Here is a 21,604-nt window from a genome sequence, read left to right as displayed (position 1 = left end):
GCCATCAAGAGTTGGGTTTCCCTGGGGGAAAGCAGGGCGACAAGCGGATGTGTGGACAAGCCTAGTCATGGAAAAAGTTGTGGCTTCTCATGTGTATTTTTTGCATTTCCTTAGAAATAGATATACATAGTAACAGAGCAGTGCTTTGTTTTCTGTATATGTGCATGAGTACATACCTGGGTAAACAACTATGTAGAATAACTTAATCAGGGGCAGATGAGGCCAGTGAGTTATCAAGGTAATCTGAAGAAAGCCAGAAAAAAGGCTTCCTCTTTAAAGTCATAAGTTTAAAGTTTCTCTACGTAGAAGTAGACCCCCTTTTCAGTTTTGTGAAAGAGCATTGTGGTTATAAGTACCCATACTCTGGGTTACATGCAAGAAAATGTTAAGAAAGAACTGGATATGGACTGGATCTTTTGAGTGAAGTACCCAGAAAACAGGATGGACACAATCCTTTTGAACAGGGCTTTTAACTACCATGCTGCACTAGCAAATTAACAGATACACAAAGTAGTATTTTGGGCTCCCAAATATGCCTTTTTTTACAGTTTAACAGCAACTACACAGGAATGGTTCACTTTTGGTAATTAAGGAGAAGCAGCTTCACAAGGATTAAATAAGATCCAATGGGGGGGGGAGTGTATAGAAGTCAAAGAGTGTAAGTTAAACAATGATAATTGATGTACTAAGATATGTAAAATGCATAAATGAATAAAGGAATGGTTCACTTCAGCCGTTTTATTTCTTTACACTGAATACAACAAAAGTCATTTGCCAAACAGCTGAACACACAATGGAAGGAATTACATATCAAGTTTTTCTATTCTATATTAACTTATTAATTATTTTAACCATTTTGTACAAACAATATTTACATCAAGGCTATCAAATGCTTTTGTCATTATAAAACTTCAAACTGGAGACCAAAATCATTCAAAGCACTTTAGGTCCTATAGTCGGAAAGCAAACCTGTGTGGAACCAATACATTTATCAAACTCTAGCACCCAAAACAGCAATAGTCCACAAATTAAATGGCCCCACCACACCTTGCAACCGTTCTACCCGCAGTTGTCTCCTGCCTGCACAAGCCAACCTGTTACAACAGTAGGCCTGCTATCTGTGTCAATCGGGTCAGAGTCTAAACGTATTTTCGCTGAAACTTCAAAATTATTAACTGACTAGGCTCACAACCTGGGACTTTGTTTAATAAAACAGGGTGCAATCATTTGTTAGGGAGAAGTCATCTAGGTGAATTATCCCAACATTTGGGAGCAATGACACAAGTGTTAAGTATTTTGGTGCCTTAACCAATTGCTGCTGCTGCTACAAATTTATGGGCAACTTAGTATTCAGGTAACTCTGTCCCATGGAAATATTAAATTCTTAATTCATAAGTTGAGCTGACCAATACAAAGCCTAATAAAATTAGGGGGTGGGGTTCAAGTAGTGTGGATACAGTATCAGACTACTTAAGTGATAGTGTCAGCCCTTCTTATTTGCCTACTGGCTTTCTCAATTACAGAGGCTAAATTAAAGTATTTTAATTGAGCAAGCTATTTTTGCTGGCATAGGCATATGAGTTTAACTCTAAAGGTTATTTAAGTCTAGTTAGTATATGAAACAAAATCTATTTCATTTATATATCATCAGACGTTACCACGTTAAGATAACGCCAGCAGGCAACTGTATGTCCAGATCTCTACCTATGTAGCAGCACACATACTCCTAAACTAATCTAAACAAAATCTGCACCTCAAGCTGAACAACCCATACCAGAGATTCATTTAGCAGCCACTGTTGGTTTTCAGAACTCTTGCCAAAGTAATTGTCACTGTGGCATTCTTCATTCCCGAGAACAAGTACACCCTGTTCTTAACAATTGCTGACAAAAATAAATAAATCACCAAAGCAATTCAAATCACGTATGGGGTGCATTAATCCAAATCCAAGCTATTCAGGCATTGCCAACACACCTACCGTGGGAAAATGCAAGTGCATCCTTAAAAGCAATCCTGGGTTCTTCCTCCCCCAACCACAGAAATCTTAAACTGAGATCATGCTAATACAACCCTTGCATATTCTTTCTTCTGTAAATATCACTTTATGTCAAAATAGTTTCATGTAATGAGGTACAAATTCCAAATGAGAAAAACTTGTAGAATTGCCACTCCTAGATTCACCTTAAATGGAGGTGGTGTTCCAGGAATTCAAGGTGAAGCAAGCTCATGTTAAAGTGGAACGCACCATGGTTAGTTCTCGTGAAGTCTGTTCTAATGCATCTATTCCTTTTCATCGCTGTATTGGTATGCAGTTCTATGCATCAGCAGTCAATGCAGAGCTTCTTTTATCTAGAAGTGAAGGTTATCTGGTGCTAGAATGCAATGTCAGCATACCTCTGAAATGAAATGTGATTCTCTTATGTCAAAAGAATGACTTAGAGGAACTCCCTTTGTAATATTACAACAAAGTATTTTGATTTTTCTCTTGAAGTAGTGAAGTAAAGTAGTAGCCATGGAGTATGTACAGTTGGTTATGTGAATATGGATTGCTTCAGTAGATGGCTCGTGGATTTTTTGTACTATAGTAGGCCTCACAGGCAGCGACATAAGATGATTCTGGGAAAAAGTCGTCATGGTATTCTGCCAAAAACCTGGAAAATCAGAATATGTATTGAGAGTTCTGTAATTCTCTAACATACCTACATAGGTAATTTTTCAAACATCCAACACAGAATATTACAAAAATCAATTTCCTTAATGGGAGTCACACCTTCAAGATTTTAGAGTCTTGTTGCCACATTTCCAGCGATGCTGCTGAAGATCAAAATTAGTCAGTTCACAACTCAAATCTGCTGAGCTTGTAATTCTCTAATGTATTACTTGCTGACTTCAAGCCAAGTATTCTTGTAATTCAGAGATATGTTACAATTTATATTTCCTGGTTTCTGAGACTAAGCAACTAAAGTCTACCATCACTGAACATGCAGTTATTTGTTGTTGCAACCCTTTCCTTTTTGGTTTCCCAAGGACATTAAAATGCCATTTGTAATACACAGGAAATGGTTTTAATTTAACCCTTTGGTGTTCTCCTTGAATCTGCAATACACTTACAACAAGCACTCATTCTTGTTGCTGGCATTTACTCAGCTTCTGCAGTCTCTACTTATGAATCCCATTTCATGCCAGTAAAGTACTGAGATACACATGTGGAAAAATTCAAAGGTATCTCTCAAGATTTGGATTTGGAACTTGGCAATCAAATTACAATAAGATCAGACAACCCGTCACTACATTTCAACAAGTCATTATGCTAAAGTAAAAATGGCACTGCCATAACACAGAGAATTATATTTCAAGTTAGAGATATCTGTTTGTGTAGCCTAACTGTGTAGCCTAATTTTCGTATTAGCCAGGCAGTCACTTTGGGCGGGTTGGTGTTATTAAGCGGAGCAACGAGTGTCAGTGAAAACTAATTTCCAGAGGTGCAGCTGTCTTGCCGCAGCTGTCTTGAACACAGCCGCTCCCAATTAGCCAGGGACTGCTTGTGCCAATCCAACTTGGTCTGGAATTGAGGAAAGGGCAGAGCCAACTGTCAGCCAGGCTGGCCCCCTTTAAAGTGCTTTAAAGTCTCTTTGCCCTCTCTCTCCTCTGAGGGATCAACAGAGTGCTAGGCTCTCCACAGGACATGGTGCCACCTCCACTGTGTCCACACGGTTTCTCTCTCAAATCACAGGGATAAGGAGAAGAAGAGACGGTGGGAACTATTGTTTTCAAACCTCCCTGCCTTCTCTGAGCAGGGAGGATGAAAAAATAGGCTGGTAGGTGTGCCAACAGTGAGGTTTGTTCTACACAGCTCTACTTTTTGGCATAAATAGGAGCAGCAATCTCACTTTCATAGGCCACTAAAGCTGCCTCATGCAGAGCCCTTTAATCCATTGACACAGAATGGAAGTGGCAGAAGTCCTTCCCAGCCCAACTGGAGATGGCAGGGACTGAGCTAGATATGTGTTATATGATGGTTTCATGCTGCAGTGCGAGAAATAAAAATAAAGCTCATTTATTTTTTTTAAATCAATTTTACGTCATCTCTCGGTTCCAGCTTCTGACGATACTATCCTACACATGTCTACTAAGAAGTAAGCCCACTGGGTCTAATGGGGCTTACTCCCAAGTAACTGGGCAGGGGGTTACAGCCTAAAAATACTCTAGTTTCTCTAACTAAGGCTTAACTGAATATACTTGCAGCCTCTCAGGCAGCTAATGTTGCCTGGCACTGTATTAACTGCGTATTGGTACAGACTAGTGGTCACATATCATTATTGCAAATTGAATTCCACAGTGCCTACTCCTCGTACAAATAAGACTAGCTGCAAACTCAAATCAGAAGAATGATCAAGTTAGTAGTATATGGTAGAAATGCTAATTCAGTTTTCTATATAATGAACAAATATCAATTCTGAATGGCAACTGTGTGTGCACCGCATAGATGGTAGGCCAATCTGAAGCACTGGTGTATCGAGAATGGATGCTAAGGACAGCAATGGACATCATATAATGCAGGTATAGGGTGACCATGCACACATCCTGTTGTGCATCTAAAGCACTCCTTACACCAAAGTTCCCACTTCACTTAAGTGCAATCGGAGGATACACAAATGAAACAATGTGTCAGCTTCTTATTATACAAAACGTTAACAGGAAGCCCTTTGTGAAGGTAGAATTAACTTGTTGGGCACACCCTCTCACTTTTCTTACAGACGAAGCTAAACAGTCACATAGCACAGGTCTCTTCCATTATTAAAACGATTGCTCTTGCAGTTACTAGGTGCCCTTGAATATTTAGACTTAAAGACTTTCTATAATTCACGGTCAAGTTACCTTAGGAACAACTCAAAGTGCTTTACTAATGCCTTTAGGTTTTTGTCAGGAAAGCTCATCTTCCCAAGTATCTCAGGAAGCTTTACTGTAGAAACAAAATGGGGGGGGACATTATTATAGTTAATTTTTAATCCGTTTCTATGCAACTGTGCAAAGACAAAAGAAAAATGTGATTTTTTAAAGTTAAGTTTCCCATTGCTCAATACAATAATCTATGAGTATAGAATACTCTGGTGGTTTTCTTCCATTTGTAAAAGTATATTGATCCTCAAGGCATACAGAATGGCTTGTGGCTCAGCCCGTAACAGTTTCTGATGAAGATAGTGAATGTGCCCTGCTATGCTGTTCATCAGAATTTGATACAACTAGATCAAGTCAAGAGGTGCCCCTAGATAATTGGACAAGTGATTTTTTAAATTTTTAATTTTTTGAACAAAAATGTGTTAATAGAAGTACTTAAATCAAATGACAAATATGCTGCAAGGATACGCAGGTCAATTTGATTGCTAAAATAGCTTGTCTTCCAGTTTGGAGCTGCACTACCAGCTTTTCGTAACACTTCAACAAGTGACAGTTCAGGTGCATCTGCAGTGACCTGCAACAAATTCATGTGATGCTTAAAACAACAGCCACTGTATCCCATCCTTATTTCTCCCCCAGCACAACAGTTAGTAGAAATGAACTAGCTGAGCTTCCCACATTAGCACCCAGTTTGAACAAATGTATGTTTTTAAAATGACCTGCTTGAGATTTAGTAAGCCAATACTAGTTTAACAGGAAACACTCAGTATTTGAATTCTTGCACCAGGGTCAGAAGATGGAGTAGATAAAGTATATCTGGATATGGGAGAATACAGTACCTAAAAGAGAAACTCAAATTCTCTCAAGAGCTCAAATTGCTTATTTGGAAGTGTTACTGTAGAAATCCAATCCAAACTTCATTGGGACAAAGTGTTATTTACATCCAAGTAACTGTGTATAGGACCTTAGCACTATACAGAGTCTATTTTTAAAGTAAAAAAATGTATTTTACCAAACATGCGTAGCAAATGCTGAGATCCATAAATGTAAGAAGGTGGTGGTGGCTGATCACCTGGGGGATAGCTCTCTGGCATAAGTTTCCATGACAACACCTAAACATAAAATTAGCACGTTTAAGAATACATCAAGGCATGGTCCATAATAATATCCCCAAGTGATTATATAGGCCCAGCTCGTACAACACAACAAACCATAATTAACGGTTTATTATGAATGTAGATCTCTGTCTCACTGTGTTCCTCACCTAGCATCAGTGGGACCAAAAAAACACAATCCCTGCTTCAAATGACATCTGAACCAGGGATCTCAGCTTGTTTTGCTCAAACAAACCACAATTAGTAATTCAAGATCAAACCTTGGCTCTATGCTATGTTTCATTTGGAGAAAAACAAGCCATAAAGTCTGTTTGGACACAATAATCTTGTCTGGAACTCAGAGATTGTGGTGTATTGTTTCCGCTCATGCTAGGGAAGCAGCAAAGTGGGAGCCATGTGTACATTTGCAGGTGCTCTTTTTCTAGAGAGACTAAGGACAACTTGGGTTCACAGCTAAATTTAGTTCTTTTAACGAAATTTAATCTTAAGAACCTGCTAAGACTAAGAGCTTACCTCATTTAATTCATTGTTTCTTCTGCCTTCAAAACCAGGAAATACTGCGCCACCCTCTTTGCTAGGAGTCAACGTGATGGGTGACGATGACCCACTGTGGACAGGAGTTTCTTCAAAAGAAAAGCAGAGAGCTATATTATTCACTGATGCATCAGGAACAGAACTTTTATTCGCCTGTGTGAGGCTTCTTCCAGCTGTAATCAAAAGCTCCTCAGGACTTTTTTGGTCATTACCTTCTAGGGAAAGCGCTCACCCAGGCATGAGCCTCTGAACTTGGCTTTGGTATCTTTCAGGTCACATGTCAAAAATAATAATAATCTGTTTTCCAGGAATTGATCAGGTGACCAGGAAGAAATTATTTTCAGATGACCTTGTATCAACACAATTCATGCATGATTTATTATTATTATTTTGTTATTTATTAAACTTGTATACTGCCCTTCATTGGAAGATCACAAGAAGGTTCACAACATAAAAATACAAAACGAGAACACAAAATACATAATAAAAACAAGAACAAGACCACACCAATAACCCATCCCATGGACACATTTAATAGGACATAGAACATTAATCAGTCAAAGGCTGATTATTCTGGGCTTTATTCTATGTTTGAAGCAAGTCTACTTAAGCAGAGTGGGGAGTGAAGGCAGTTGAAATTATATGCATCCAAGCTACCTACCCAGAGGGAAAGGTTTCAGTGCCACCAGTACCTACTTTCCTTCCACTACTACTATAACACTCAGCATGCACATGACAAATGTCCTTCCCTACTTCTTAAAAAGTAACAGATGACAAATAATGTTTACAACAAAATGGTGTCTGCCACTTCCCCCACTAAATAATTTCTCCACCTTGCTACAACGACATACTCTTTTCAAGGTGCAAAAACAATTTTGGCATTGAAGTGGGACCCTCAATGTTCCGTCGTTTTGGTTGTGGCGAAGAACTGCTTTCCGACAATCTGTCACAGTTGGATGTGTGACGTGTGGAGCGCCTTAGGGACTGCAGTATTTCAGGTTCGGTTTTTCGGCGTTTTGGTGTTGCTGACTCTCCCGTCACAGGCTGACTATCCGTGGACTGGGGAGTCGACGGGTTCAGAAGTGGTGGGCTTGGGGAAAGCTCTTCTTGATTTCTGAAGAAAGAGAAAAATAAAAGTGCACTAAAGTGGTAAGTGCTTACCGACGCAACTGTATGTTATGCAGAAAAAAAGTATTAGCTATAGTAACAATGGGACTTCCATGTTTTTCAAAACTACTGTCTTCTACTTGTTCTTAGCCTACTTGAAACCAATCTCACTATCACAAAAAGCAAGCAAAGGTTAAACACACTGCAGTTACACCATCTACTTAAAAATATACTCCAGAGAAGAGAACAAAAGAAGCACCCAACCTACCTGTTAGTGTTTGCTACACTCTCTTTGATTGGAAGAAAAAATTTGGAGGAAGTCACCTTCTTAAACTGTGCTTGCTCATAGGGATACAGAAGAATCAGAGGAAGAGTGAAGTCGAATGTTATTCTTAGCCCATCCACCATTTCTTTACACAATTCAACACTAGAAAGTTAAGGTTGCAAAAGAAATGAATAAATATTTTCTATAATTAACTAAATATGTTTATGTTAACATGTCATAAGGCAGACAATTTTAACAGAAATGGTAAATGAATGTACATTTTAAGTTATCTGAACTCTAGGGAATTCTCTAGGGAACTGGGTGGTCACGGGGCCTCGACACGCAAGAGCACAAATTCATGAACATTTACGCTTCTTGAGTACAGGTCCACAAATTTTGGAATGCCTTCCTTGACAGCCAACCAAAATTTGAAGTCACCAAGGTTCTTCCCCTGTGGAGGAATGGATGGGTCTCACATCACACCACATGGAAGTGCTTCTGAAGCACAGCATGAGATTGAGGACAATTCCCTTCCTTTCCCTTCCCCACCCCAAAGCTCTGGAGAAGAGCTGGATTCATTGATATTTCACTGTGTTTATGAACTGGCCAGAGCTTCTCTAAGCTATCACAAGCCCCAGCTCTTGCTCCAGGCTGGAAGCTGGGGACTATATCTCTGAAGTTTTACAGGGATGATGCTGAGAATAGAAAGTCAGATTTATAGGAAGTCAATTCCCCACTAAACACAGAGTAGCCAGCATACATTGTAGAAACAACTGTGTCACATTATCACAAGTATAAAGGGTGTGAAAGTATATGAAACAAGCAAGGACAAAGATACAACACTGTAACTGAACCAAACACCTTGTCAGGTGAAAATATTATTTACGCAATGTGGGAAGAAAATAGCAGGCTGCCTGGGGAAGCCGGAAAGCTAAGGTCTGGGAAGCTGGAATTATGAAAAGAGGGCTCAGAAAAATGGTTGCTGAAGGAAGGGGAAGAGTAGATCATATGCTGAGAATAAACAGACTTGAGGGAAAGGGGTGACGGCAGGGGAAGTCAAAGTAGGACTGGGAAAAATTCACATAGATCTTAGGGACAGGATGAGCTAAGTACTGCTGGCAGGCAGAGAGGTGAGGTCATTTGAGGCGAGCAGTGAGCTTAGAAGGTTTTGGAAACAACTTAAAACTTATTGAGTTAAGAATTTAGACTGCTAGCATGAAACATCTGTTTTGATACTATCTTCTTGCAAGAGATGTATCTGGTGAGGGAAACTGCATTTAGATATTATGGCTTGGTAAACAACCAAATCAACAAACACCCAGGCAAAACACCACACACCCTTTAAATAACACAGCGAAGATTTAAACCCTCTGCTACATCTTCACTCTGCTTACTATCTTAACTATACAAAACAAAATTTTAAAAAATGAATTTTTATTTTCTTCCAGTAGCACCTTAGAGACCAACTAAGTTTGTCATTAACTATACAAGATGACTTTATATAAACATAAATGACATACAGAAAAGGCTCTATATGTACCTGGTGTTTCCTGAGAGCTGCCATTTAGGGAACCTTAAATTTTGGAGCTTATGCTCAGGGACAGAAAATGAGGTTGCTACTAAAAGGCCTGCTAAACGTATCTCTATTTAAAAACAATTGCCTTTTACTTCCAAGACAAAACCTGCCCAAACCAACTCCTTACGTTGTATCTACATTACCTCTACTACAAAGGTAATTTTAACAGCTCCTACGATGGCCTTTACAGCTCAATGAGATCCATCTCCATATTGCATTTTCAAGCATTATATTTGCTTGTGTCAGCTAACCTTTCACTTTATCCTCAGAGTGACCAAGTTCATTTGTAAGTGAGCACATACTGCTTTGAAAACTTATGCCTTCATTTCAAGCAGGATACTTTAGATACATAAAACAAAAAAGCGCTTGCTTACTTACTTCTTTTCTGGTGGGATATAGTGCACATTCAAGTTGGTGTGTGAAGACATCTGATGGTGCCGTGATCTTTCATTGGCTGAAAAAGCTGCATTGATGGCAAAATGCTTCACGTACGATTCCAAGATGGTTATTATATTTGTCTGACATGGCAGTTTCACCAGCTAGATGAATCAATCAATGGCCAAATTGAAGGAATTATTTATGCAACAAGATAATACAAGTTCATGATATCTGAGATCTGCTTACCCCCATTCTTTTGAAATACACATTTAAGTAGACAAGCCTGAACTCAGAAAAATAAAGTGTACAGGAGAAACTTTGCATCCAACCTTCTCTGTTTGGAGAGTAAAGCAGCCATAGAAATTCCAGTAGCAGCAGCTAACTACTGACCACCAATAAAACCTATACTCATTTTACTTCCATGTTCCAGAGTCTAAATGTTCAGTGGGATCAAACTTACTCTTTTGTATCCACACATTTGCTGCATTGTCTATGTGAGTGGTATAAAAAGGGATATGTACATATACCCCACCACCTAATTTGAATCCATTGGTTTGGGTCCTGCTGTCCGGAGCAACTGAAAACAAGCTTGTTCCATTTTCCATGTGACAGCCCTTCTGATACTTGAATATGGCTATCATATTGCCTCTTAGAGCTACAGAGCTTAGCAGCACAAACCGTATTTTCCTCAGGCTATAACCTCACTCTGGGATAGCATGGAAGAAGTGATCAGAAATAATACTCTTGCAGAATTCGGGTTATTTTTAAAAAATACTCCTTCTGCAATATAAATTAGCTATTCATCATCAATCCAGAACTCTTTCACTAGCTTCCATAAAGCTTATGAAACAAATAACTAAAATGGTTCAATCTTCTGAATACAAGAATTTGATATAAGTGCTTTCAAGCATCTTCATTTGATTACGTTATTCATACCCGTTTTCTCCTATTAATATAGTAACAATCTTCTTCAAGCTTTTTTTTCAAGATTTCAGGAATTTCAATGTTTATTGCTCTCTCTTCCATGTCCCGTTTAGTATGAGTCTCTTGCTCTTCTTTCTGTACAAATACATACAAGATTTTTTAAAAGTCTTTTCATATATTGTAGCTGAGGTAAATTACACAGAGAGAAACACTGGAATTATTTATAACATATGAACCAGAACTGATGCTAGTAGCATAACCAACTTATGTCCACTAATTTCATTGGGGATACTCCACGTATCTTAGCTGCATCATCCACTTAAAACAACTGCGTACTAACACTTTTTTTGCACAGAAATGTTAAATTCATTTAAAACATGTTGGGGTTTTTTTAAAAAAAAACGTAACACCGCTCATCATTTTAAGAGCAAGTCACATTACATTTAGGTTGTACTTTGAAACAACACACCTCTGTGATCAGTGCAAAAAACAATTCTGGAGTTATATGGTATACTACAAAAATGGGAAACTGGATCCAAACAATGGGCCAGATCCTGATGTTCTCTAGCCCCTATGAGCCACTTTGACAGATGGATGGAACCACCCACTTCTCGGCCACCTGACATCAGATTTAATATTTTCCTTTGTGGACTGGCTTGAATTCAATGTGGCAGGAATCAGCTCCTGAGTGGAGCTCCCAGGTGAAACAAGTCCCATTGGAGCTTGCTTGGATATTAGCGATCTGTGAAATATTAAGTGGTATATATTTAATGGGCATAGCTTGGGAAGAACTAGGCTCCTGTGTCCAAGGTTTACCACCACTGGTCTGCTGAGATATACCAGTGACAAAAACCATAGGGTACAAAGTACCTTGTTTTTACACTGTATACAAATTTTAAGCCAGGCGTCAGCAAACTTTTTCAGCAGGGGGCAGGTCCTCTGTCCCTCAGACCTTGTGGGGGGGGGGCGGATTATCTTGGAAAAAAATATGAACGAATTCCTATACCCCACAAATAACCCAGAGATAGATTTTAAATAAAAGGACACATTCTACTCATGTAAAAACACCAGGCAGGCCCCACAAATAACCCAGAGATGCATTTTAAATAAAAGGACACATTCTACCCATGTAAAAACACCAGGCAGGCCCCACAAATAACCCAGAGATGCATTTTAAATAAAAGGACACATTCTACTCATGTAAAAACATGCTGATTCCTGGACCCTTTAGAAGACGATTGGGCCGCATCCGGCCCCCAGGCCTTAGTTTGGGAACCCCTGCATTAAGCTAATCTTTTGCAAGTAAGAAACTGTCTCTACACTTTATACCCAGAAAATTCTCATAGTTGCCCATGAAGTATTTTATAGCTTATCACTTATTTGCTGGTCAAGATAGCTGTATTGGCATACCATTTCTATTTTGTCATCCACGTCACTTTCTTCACTCTTTATTTCTTCATCTGTGCCTTCATCACTGTCATCAGAAGAAGAACTACTTATAGCTGTATAAGAAAAAATGAGTTACCTTTGACATTTAGCACACTTACCCACTCAATAATAATAATAATAATTTATTTATACCCTGCCCACTCTGGGTGGCTTCAAACAGAGATTAAAATACATTAAAATATCACACATTAAAAACTTCCCTGAACAGGGCTGCCTTCAGATGTTTTCTGAATGTCAGGTAGTTGTTTATCTCCTTAACATCTGATGGGAGGGCATTCCACAAGGTGGGTGCACTCACTTCATTTGACAAAAGGAGATGTACCAGTAATCCTCAAGCTAGATTTATCTGCCTATTTAAAAACTTTATCAATCTTCCTTTTAACTAATTAAACACATTTAAACACACCACAAACTTGTTTTATATAATCAACTTTTTTCCCCTGTGTATATCGCAATGTTTTTTGTTGCCATGGCCGACAGCTGATGCAAATAAAATTTCATTCATTCATGACAAAATGGGAAAGGTTTCTTAATATCAGTGAAAAATAACTATAATTGGGAAACTTCTTAGTACAATGCTTCAATAATTGGAAATTTACAGAAAATAAATTGGTTTCACAAGGAACAATAAGTTGGACATTACCCAACAAAGATTCTGAATAGTTCTAATTGCTGAAGCATCAGAACAAGCAGGATGTATGGTAAACCTTCCTTATTACCACTACCAGTGTTGAAAAGCTTAAATATATGATGTGCTTTTAAGGCTACGGTTCCATTCCATTTCCAAATATGTTCATTTCCAAAACCTGAACTCAGAAATGTTGCCAAATTCCTTACAGGTGAATGTACTTTTTAGCAGGACATACACTATCATCAACAAAAAGCAATTCAAACCAAAAATAGTCAAAGTTTTTCTGTACATAAGACTTACATGTGAAGTTTAACCCATAGTAAAGCTGTTCTGTTTTCTCCCTCCTTTCCCTTATTAGCTTAAGGCTGTAAGCTTCTTAGGACTAGAGATAAATCTTTTTGTGCTGATAAAGTTGATATATAAATACAGTCATACCTCGGGTTACAGCTGCTTCAGGCTGCATTTTTTCAGGTTGCACTCCGCGCCAAACCCAGAAGTACCAAAACAGTTTACTTCCGGGTTTCGGTGTGCGCGCATACGCAGAAGGGCTAAATCCCGCTTTGCGCATGCACAGAAGTGCCGAATTGCGACCCGCACGTGCACAGACATGGGTTGTGAATGCTGCGGGTTGTGAATGTGCCTCCCGCACGGATCACGTTCGCAACCTGAGCGTCCACTGTACTTAAGCAGAGAAAACAGACACCACTTACATTTTTCACTGCTTTTATCATTCTCTTCAGCAGGAAGGATCTTCAATACAGAATCAACACCAGGCAGTCTGCAACGCCCTTTCTTTCCTTTTCTTCTCCTAAAAGAAATTTAAGAAAGCCTACCATTCAACCTAACATTTTGTTATTTTACTTAAAGCAGTAAGAGTACAAAAATACCATACAAACATAAATCTTTAGGATATACCTGTGTTTTGCCATTCACCTGAACATGAATGGATTCAAAGACATAGGTACTGATGCATACATAGCGCTAGCTATAGGTTGTTGCTACACAAAAAAGCCTTGGCAGATTATTATTATTATCATATGCTTCCTCCTTTCCTTGTGTGTTGCAGTCCCCTCCCTTGCTGGCAGTAAACCATAGTTTACTCATTCACCCAAACCAGTTAACTATGGTTAGTGCTCACCATGTAAAGCAGAAGCTATGATTTGATCCTGGAGTTTCAATTCTAGTTTTTTAAGGACTACTGCAGCAATAGGTTGAGAGAAGACTGAGTGGTTTGCTGGTGCCTTTTCTCACTACCAAGGAGAATAGCAAGCTATAAAAGCAGTAGCTCCCACTATTGCTGGGGGCGGGGATCCTTCATCTATATAGGTATGTGGCTTCTCTCATGAAAACAAAAGGTATTGCTTTAAAAAGTTAGCTATAGCTAAATAAATCACACAAGCGGGGCAGAAATAGTAGTGGTCCATTCTTCTAAAAAGCACGGCGCAGAGCACTGTCACCCACCACAACTGTTCTGACTACTAGTGGTAGGAAGTTTTAAGAATGTTAGCTTTTAGAGCTTTTTTTCCTTTTTAGAATTCCCAGTGGGAACAAATTGACTCCCATCCATGTGCTAAAAGAGTTTAGTGAAAAGCCTGGTTAAAAAATATAACTTGGAAGTACAGAAATAGCTACATCTACCTCAACAGGTATAAAGTCACAATTGTATGTAAAAGGAATATGCATTTAACAGATATGACTATTGGTGCAAACTTTGTTTTATCCTTACATGCGAGCCACAGCTTTTCTTGCCAATCTACGTTGTAATCTGCGGTTTTCATCAGAGTCACGAAGAACATGATCTTCAGCTGCCCATCTGTCCCAACTGAGTATTTTATTTAAAAAGCATGAGAATGTAAGATTACAGCAGGGAGTAGTATTTGAAACAATACATATGATTTCAGGTCAGTTCATAATTAAAAGGCTTATTGGGATATAGTTAATGTTGATTTTTAGTTTGATATCCAAGTTAGTGAGATCATGCATACATTTTTTGTATGAGTGGATGCACAAAATATTGCACAAAGCAGTTAAGTTGACATGCCTCCTCTTACACCGATGGCAGGTCCTCACAATCTGGCCATGGACATTGTTATTTAGGAGCAAATCCAATTTCAGTGACATTTACTTCAAGATAAGCATGATTAAAACTGCTGTCTGACTTTCAGGTAGGCATTACAGGTACCAATCCCTGCAAAGGTGTGATTATTTGAAATTTTATTTATTTGTGAATTATTAAAAGAACTTGCAGCACTATGCACAATGTACTAAATACATCCTCACCTTCGGTTCCAACCATTAAAATGGATCAGATATTCTGGAATCTTTCTTCCTTTCTCATCCTTTCCAATAACAATGTCAACAATCTGAAATTATTAACATTTGTGCATTATTATATAAACATGGGAATAGATTCTACAGGTTGGTACTTCATACCAAGAGAATTAGTTTCATTTCCAAATAAGCTTGTTTATTTTGAAGGCTGACAGACAATATCATATGTGAAAGCAATAGCTGTTTCAGAAAGGAGTTGGGGAACCAAGCCAAGAATACCACCCAGAGACAATACATTTAGCAACTGAGAATGTGTAGGGGATTGCTGAGTGGCTCTCTTTTCAAATGCATTGTTTTGAGGATGGATCACCAATTGCTATTTGTCACAACACAGACACTGGATTTCTAGCCCAATACTAAGAAAGGAACTGGTGCTGTATTCAAATCCTGCAGAAGAAACGGCAGACAATGCACTTAGGGACTGCAGTTTTCGCCGGGGGAGCGGGCAGAATGTAACCGGTTTGTGTAGCCAGTGGTGCTGCTACATATGAAGAAACCCTGGGCTGACCATCATCTGGGATTCCTATGCCATTGTAGCCAGTCTCTCTCACCTGCACCACCCTGGCGACTCTGCTTCTTCCTCCACTTCCCACTGCACTGAGTAAAAACAAAGCAAACACCTTGACATTGCTTCACACCTTTGTACTTTTTCAGCCTTAACAGTACAATTCAAAACATGCCATTGAGTTTAATGGGCCTTGCTCCTAGGGAAAAGAAGGTGGCAGCCTTATTAATAACCAGTATTGCCAGACAGTGTTTGAAACTCCCATTGTTCTAGGCAAAATTTGTGACAGGGAATTTCATTAGTGTGAGCAGTTTCTGAGCTCTGGGCGCAGTACTGCACCTAAGATTTCAGATTAAAACTGCAGAGTGAAAGGAAAGGAGGACCTTTTTCTGCCTCCTCACTTTTTTCTGCCTCCTCACAGTCTCTGAAGACTGGAGAATAGACCTTCTTAAGAATAATAGGGGGGGTGGGCAGGGGAAGGACTACTAGACCATGTGAAAAATGAACGCAATATTTAGCTGCAGTTCATTCATTTTCAGCTTTGTATTCTAGTTATTTTAAAAAAGCACGCCTAGACATTCCATTTTTGCACCCACAACCTAGGTTTAAGGTGCCATTTAGCTCCTAGCTTTCATATCTCAGTTTTTAACACTGTTGCCAGATCTGTGGAACTTCTGCCACGCATAGCCGTGAAGTTTTCCCTTTTCTCACGAGGAAGCCTACTCAACATAAGGGAATTTCCCTTTAAAAAAGGGAGAACTTGACAGCTATGCTGCCAGGGGTGTGTTGAAAATAGGGCTGAGATGGGCAAAACATTTGCGGATCAAAGCCAATCAGGCACTTGTCATAAACAGAGAAGACTGAGTAAGAAAACCAATGCAGAAAAGAGGAAGAACCTGATTGTGCGTATTCTGGCTGTTTGCTTCTGCACCCCAGTGTGCTAAAACTCTCCTCCATCATCACTTCCTATGGGAGCTGTCAAACCCCCGCACATGCCACACTACCCTCGTCCTGGTGCTCTCCCCACCCCACCCCCATCAGGTGTCATCAAGAATTGACCCTCCTTTCCTTTAATCAGAACTTCCTTTTCTTTTCCTTGTTTTAAAAAAAAAAATTTAACCTTCTCCCTTTCTGACATACCATCTGGCAAGCTGGGATAAGGGAAATTGTCCAGCCTGCTGTCACACCCGACTCGCCAGATAGCACACAATGGTGTGCTGTTCAGACAAGTGATGGAGTCTGCTCACACCTTTTAAAAAATAAATAAAACAACCCTGCTTCTTCCTGACACCAGTTTGGAAAGGGAGTGGGGGTGTTTGTGTAAAGAAATAATAGCAAGGTAAATCCTAGTTTTACTCTGCTTTCCCCCCATCCCCTTACCAGGTGGTGTCATGTAGGGCCATAGTTTCTCTTTCCTGTTGTAGCTGCAGTGAAACTCCTGAGCTGACTCTAGCTATACTGTATTCACCTGCTACCATCCTTGTTTTCCAAGGTGCCCAGACTAGACACACTCTGGGAAACAAAGGAGGTGACAGGTGCAGCAGGCTTGGCAGGTGTTTTGCTGAACAGTATGCCTGCTACTGAAGATCCATTTTAAAAAGCAAATGAAGGTATGTTGCCACCTGTCTCTAACAGTCATCATCAATACACACACAATTTCATTCAAAAGCCACAAAACAAGGGAAAGAATACCACCACAACAATATGCAGGGTTAAGTATACTAAAGCCCTTTGATTCCAATGACTTAGGTGTAACCAACTCTGCATAGGATTAGGCTGCAGAGTATAAAAGCAATATAACAGTTTTTCCAGTTATTTCCTTTGCCGTTCCCTATAAAATTTATGGCTACAATCCTAAGCACACGAGTCTATATATCTTTCACCAGGCTTACTTCCAGCTAAATAAAGTATACACAGAATTTGGCTGCGTAATCTAGTTTGGACTAACAGGAATTGGAAGAATCTGGTGTACATAACAGGGAATTGCCATCACTGTATTCAATATTAAGCTACAGTCCTAAGCTATTTTGCAATATATTTTCCAAGCATTTGAAATGGTTTCAAATATGCCTGAGATTACAGCCAAATATATTATTTTCAGTCCTACACGGTAGATGGTAAAGAATTATCCTACCAGTTTGTTTCAATATATAGATTACCTTAAATGTTTTAAGTAAGCCTCATTTATAGCTTATAAATATTACTATAAAACAAAGTATGCTTGTCGTCTTTTTTTAAAAAAGCAGTTCTCATTCACTATAAACAAGATTATTTATGCTATGTCCTTTTCTTAAAGGTCTTTGATTTTCAATGCATGGGGAGGGTGTAGAAAGTCCATTTTGAATACATATACGACAAATCCATCCATGCTAAAAAGTTGGTAGTGCCCTCATTGTCCAAAGTACTATTTATTTTAATAGAACTTGGGTCCAGTTCAAACATTACAAAATGCATGAGGCAGTTTTGTTTTTCCACCTGAACACCCAAGTAGCACACTCTGGTTAGCTGCAAAGGGTCATGCCGTCCAGTGCCTCTGCGGTCAGTGAATAAACTGAACTTGAGTTACATGCAAAATACTACATGGAAGCGATTTCCACATGGGGCTTTTAAGAATATGTAACATTTGAATAAATATTACTTCCAAGTAAACTAGCATGGAATTGAGATACTTGTTTCTAGTGTTGCCAAAATAAACCAGCTTTCTTATAGGAAGCCCACAGCTAAGAAGTCGTTGGGAAGGCCTTTCTCTCCTATAGAGAACAGTGGAATTGGCCTTGCCATGCAGAAAAGGCGCAGCTGCAGCCTTCTATATAACCTTTGCAGCAGCTTGAGCTGATAATATTCGGTGAACAGAGGCCAGGCCATAAAATGCAATCCCCATTTAAGTGGGAATAAGCCCCACTGAACTCGGTATGGCTTACTTCTAAGCTGATATGGTTAGCGTTGTTCTACAGCTACAAAATAGAGCCAGTCGGTAGTAAACACGGTGGTATTGTCTTCTAAAACGTGGGGACAATTTTCCCAGAGACCCTGTACCTGATCCGAGAAATCTCCAGGCGCTGGTAAGACCCACCCCTTCCCCTCAAGAGAACACGGACAGCCAACTTGGGAAGCGGTTACCCCACATACACGTGTATCAAGTTGTCACTTAAAAGGACAGCCCCTGGTCACCAGGTAACCTATACTAGAAAAGCGTCAAAATAAGACGAGGAGACTAGCGGGGGGGGGGAGGACTGGCGCCTATTTTTGCGTTGTCTCCTTTCTCGTTCAACGGTATATGCAATGGAACAAAATAAAATAATATATGCTCCAATAAGATGTGCCCCTTTAGATGGGGCCAAGCGAGGTGGAGGAGCCCAAGGAAGCTGCTTTGCACCTAAGCCCCTCTGGCTTTGGGGAGTGGGGCTGAGTTGCGGGGTGGGGGCAGCCAAACAGAGCTGGGTTCCCCAGCCACCCAGAGGGGAAAGGAAACAGCTGCAACACCCGGAAGCGCCACCGAAGAAAGAGGCCGCCGCTTCCGTTAGCGGGCGGGTTGTTCGGAGGAGGGGGGCGCCGCGCGCGCGCGCGCACGGGAAAGAGGGGAGCGGGGGCGAGACGGCAAGGCGCGCGTGCCCGCCCTCCCTCCCGGCGGAGGAATCCTCACCTTGGCATCATAGAGCACCTTCGCCTTGGTCGGGTCCGGCTCGAAGCAGAGAACTCTCTCGCCTTTGCGGAATTTAAATTTCATTCCCCGCGAGGTCATTTGTTCATCATGGCGAAAGGGAAGACTCAGCCACGCCTCGCGGCAGAAGGGCGGAGGGAAAGGCAGGCAGGCGGCTCGGCTGAGCCCGCCCCCTCCTCTTCCTCCTCGTCTTCTCCTCCGCGCTGAAAAACAGTCCGCGAGCGAAGAAAGAACGCGCGCCGCACGCGCGAGAGCAGCAACAAAGCAGCGGGGCGCCCTCCTGAGCAAGCAAGCGCGGTTGCAATGCTACGTTTCGCTAGGCGTGTGGGTGGGATGTGCTGTAAGGAAGGGAGGGATGCTACCGCTGTCGCTGCTGTTCGCGCGATGAGCGGGGAACAAATCTCCGCTCAGCCATGGAGCCCGCTGGACCACCGGTCGCTTAACCTCTTGCATCATAACTGTTGTGCAGAAACCGTAACATTCATACCTACCCTCCCAACATTTCTCCGATGAAAATAGGGACGTCCCATTCCATAATATTAATAATAATAGTCCATTTTGTTATTAATACCCCAGCCACTCAGGGCAGCTTCCAGCATACATAAAAACAAAATTCTAAACATTTTTAACATTTAATATTCAGATGTCTTCTAACAGTCTCCATGGCTCAGGGGACGCATAGCTCCATAGCTCTTCCAACATTTCTCTTATGAAAATAGGGACGTTCAAAGGAAATGCAGGACATTCCAGGATCGAATCAGAAACCGGAGGGCTTCTGTAAATTTGGAACTGTTCCTGGAAAATAGGGACATTTGGAGGGTCTGTATATACCTTGCCTTGAGCTTCTTAGAGAAAGGTGTGGCGGGGAAAATATAATAGAGAAACAATAATGAATACATACACCATACATTCTGGATTTCAGTGTGAAGCTGCCCTAACTCTAGGCCTTAGAGCTGCCAAAATGGATGCGAATTCTCCCATTTGTAAACATGCATTGAAATTGTATGCTTTATTCAATGCACAGTTTGGTTTAAATAATAATAAAAAGGCCACCTGTTTATTCAGCTGTTCTCCAGTGTCATGGACAGGCTGGATACAGAGGCACCAGCTGGGGAACCCCCTCAGAGCCCAGGAAGTGGTCACAGGGAGAAGAGGGAGCAGACTGAAAGAGGTGTCAGAAAGTGAAGAGGTAAAAGGGTTTAGTGAGCAGGAAGAGTCTGTGGCAGACAGAAGTGCAGAAGCAGGAGGGGAGGGGGGCCCAGAGGCAGAGATGAATCAGGCCGCTGAAGAAGCCAAGGGGCCTCCCCCTCCTGCTGCTGCTAGCTCCCCTCTCCCCTGTCTCCCAGAAGCAGGAGAGGCATGAAAATGGCAGAACGATTGGCTGCATGCAGGTGCAGTCTCTGTTTGCTTGGAAAAAGTCCTGGAGAGGAGGAGATTTAGGCAGATGTGGGAAGGAAGGGGTCTTCAGCCTCCGCAACTGCCTCATGGGGCAAGACCTACTGAGAAGAGTTGCTGTGCTCATTAGGCCTGGCTCCTCTGAGCTGGCCTGGTTTCTGCTAATAAAGAGTTAATTTCACGGACTCCATGTGATTTATAGCTGGCATCCAGTTTTGCTTGCCCAAAGCTTAAGTGGTGATTAGACTATGCCTGGTCTTTATTGAACATTTGTTCTGGTTTGTTACGGGTCACCCTACATTCATCCTAATTTGCTTGTGTGTGCTTACATGTCTTCCAGTTAATTATTCGTTCATTGTTGCACTTTTCAACACATTTCCACCTCACTTTCCAAATCGCAAAAAGTCCAGTTTTTAAAACGCTATTTGATTGCACCTCCAAGATAGAAAGCAATTGGCCTAATATTTGCTGTGCTGACCAGAAGTGGTTTATTGCAGATCAGTCCAGCAGTACCAAGTGATATGAGAAACCAATAAAAACCTTGCTGGTTATAACTCTTTATTCAGTGCTTAATCTGAACCATTTTTAGACCCCACCCCCCGGCTAATCATTTGTCAGTTTAATTCCTCAGGAGTTTAACAGGCACTATATATAAACTTTTGTTTTCAATCAAGACTTTTAAGTTATTTATTGCTGCTGTTTTAGGCTTCTACTGTTTTATGATTCAAGACCTTAGTCATGTTTAATTATTTTGCTGCAGCTCTTCTGTTTCACTATTGGGCTTTTACTGTTAGTTGGTTAATTATTTTATATCTGTCACCTTGACTACCTTGG

The 21,604-nt window shown here is 40.6% G+C and overlaps 1 protein-coding gene across 1 annotated transcript; it reads right to left on the bottom strand.

Moving 5' to 3' along the window:
- Positions 1 to 723: 723 nt before the first annotated feature.
- Positions 724 to 19,575, bottom strand: MSL3 (MSL complex subunit 3). Its single transcript, XM_035115973.3, has 13 exons — positions 19,358 to 19,575; positions 15,159 to 15,241; positions 14,605 to 14,700; positions 13,589 to 13,686; positions 12,209 to 12,300; positions 10,811 to 10,933; positions 9,875 to 10,035; positions 7,924 to 8,082; positions 7,400 to 7,662; positions 6,528 to 6,637; positions 5,912 to 6,011; positions 4,879 to 4,963; positions 724 to 2,651 (listed from the first exon to the last, which is right to left on the bottom strand). The coding sequence occupies exons 1-13, from the start codon at positions 19,454 to 19,456 to the stop codon at positions 2,552 to 2,554; spliced, it is 1,569 nt and encodes a 522-aa protein (XP_034971864.1). The 5' UTR covers positions 19,457 to 19,575; the 3' UTR covers positions 724 to 2,551.
- Between the last annotated feature and the right edge of the window lie 2,029 nt (positions 19,576 to 21,604).

The sequence above is a fragment of the Zootoca vivipara genome, chromosome 4 (assembly GCF_965207765.1).
Source record: "Zootoca vivipara chromosome 4, rZooViv2.hap1.1, whole genome shotgun sequence".
In the NCBI taxonomy this organism is placed as follows: Eukaryota; Metazoa; Chordata; class Lepidosauria; order Squamata; family Lacertidae; genus Zootoca; species Zootoca vivipara.
Note: the sequence above shows the minus strand (reverse complement) of the source record. Positions and strands in the feature narration are given on the sequence as shown.

What these genes read in the sequence shown, in the direction of transcription:
- MSL3 (XM_035115973.3), bottom strand. Translation starts at nt 19,456, where the DNA reads ATGACCTCGCGGGGAATGAAATTTAAATTCCGCAAAGGCGAGAGAGTT. An exon ending in ATATTAATAGGAGAAAACGG is followed by an intron (nt 10,036 to 10,810) that starts GTATGAATAACG and finishes TGATTCATCTAG; the next exon opens with CTGGTGAAACTGCCATGTCA. An exon ending in GTTTTTGCACCTTGAAAAGA is followed by an intron (nt 6,638 to 7,399) that starts GTATGTCGTTGT and finishes TTTCTTTTGAAG; the next exon opens with AAACTCCTGTCCACAGTGGG.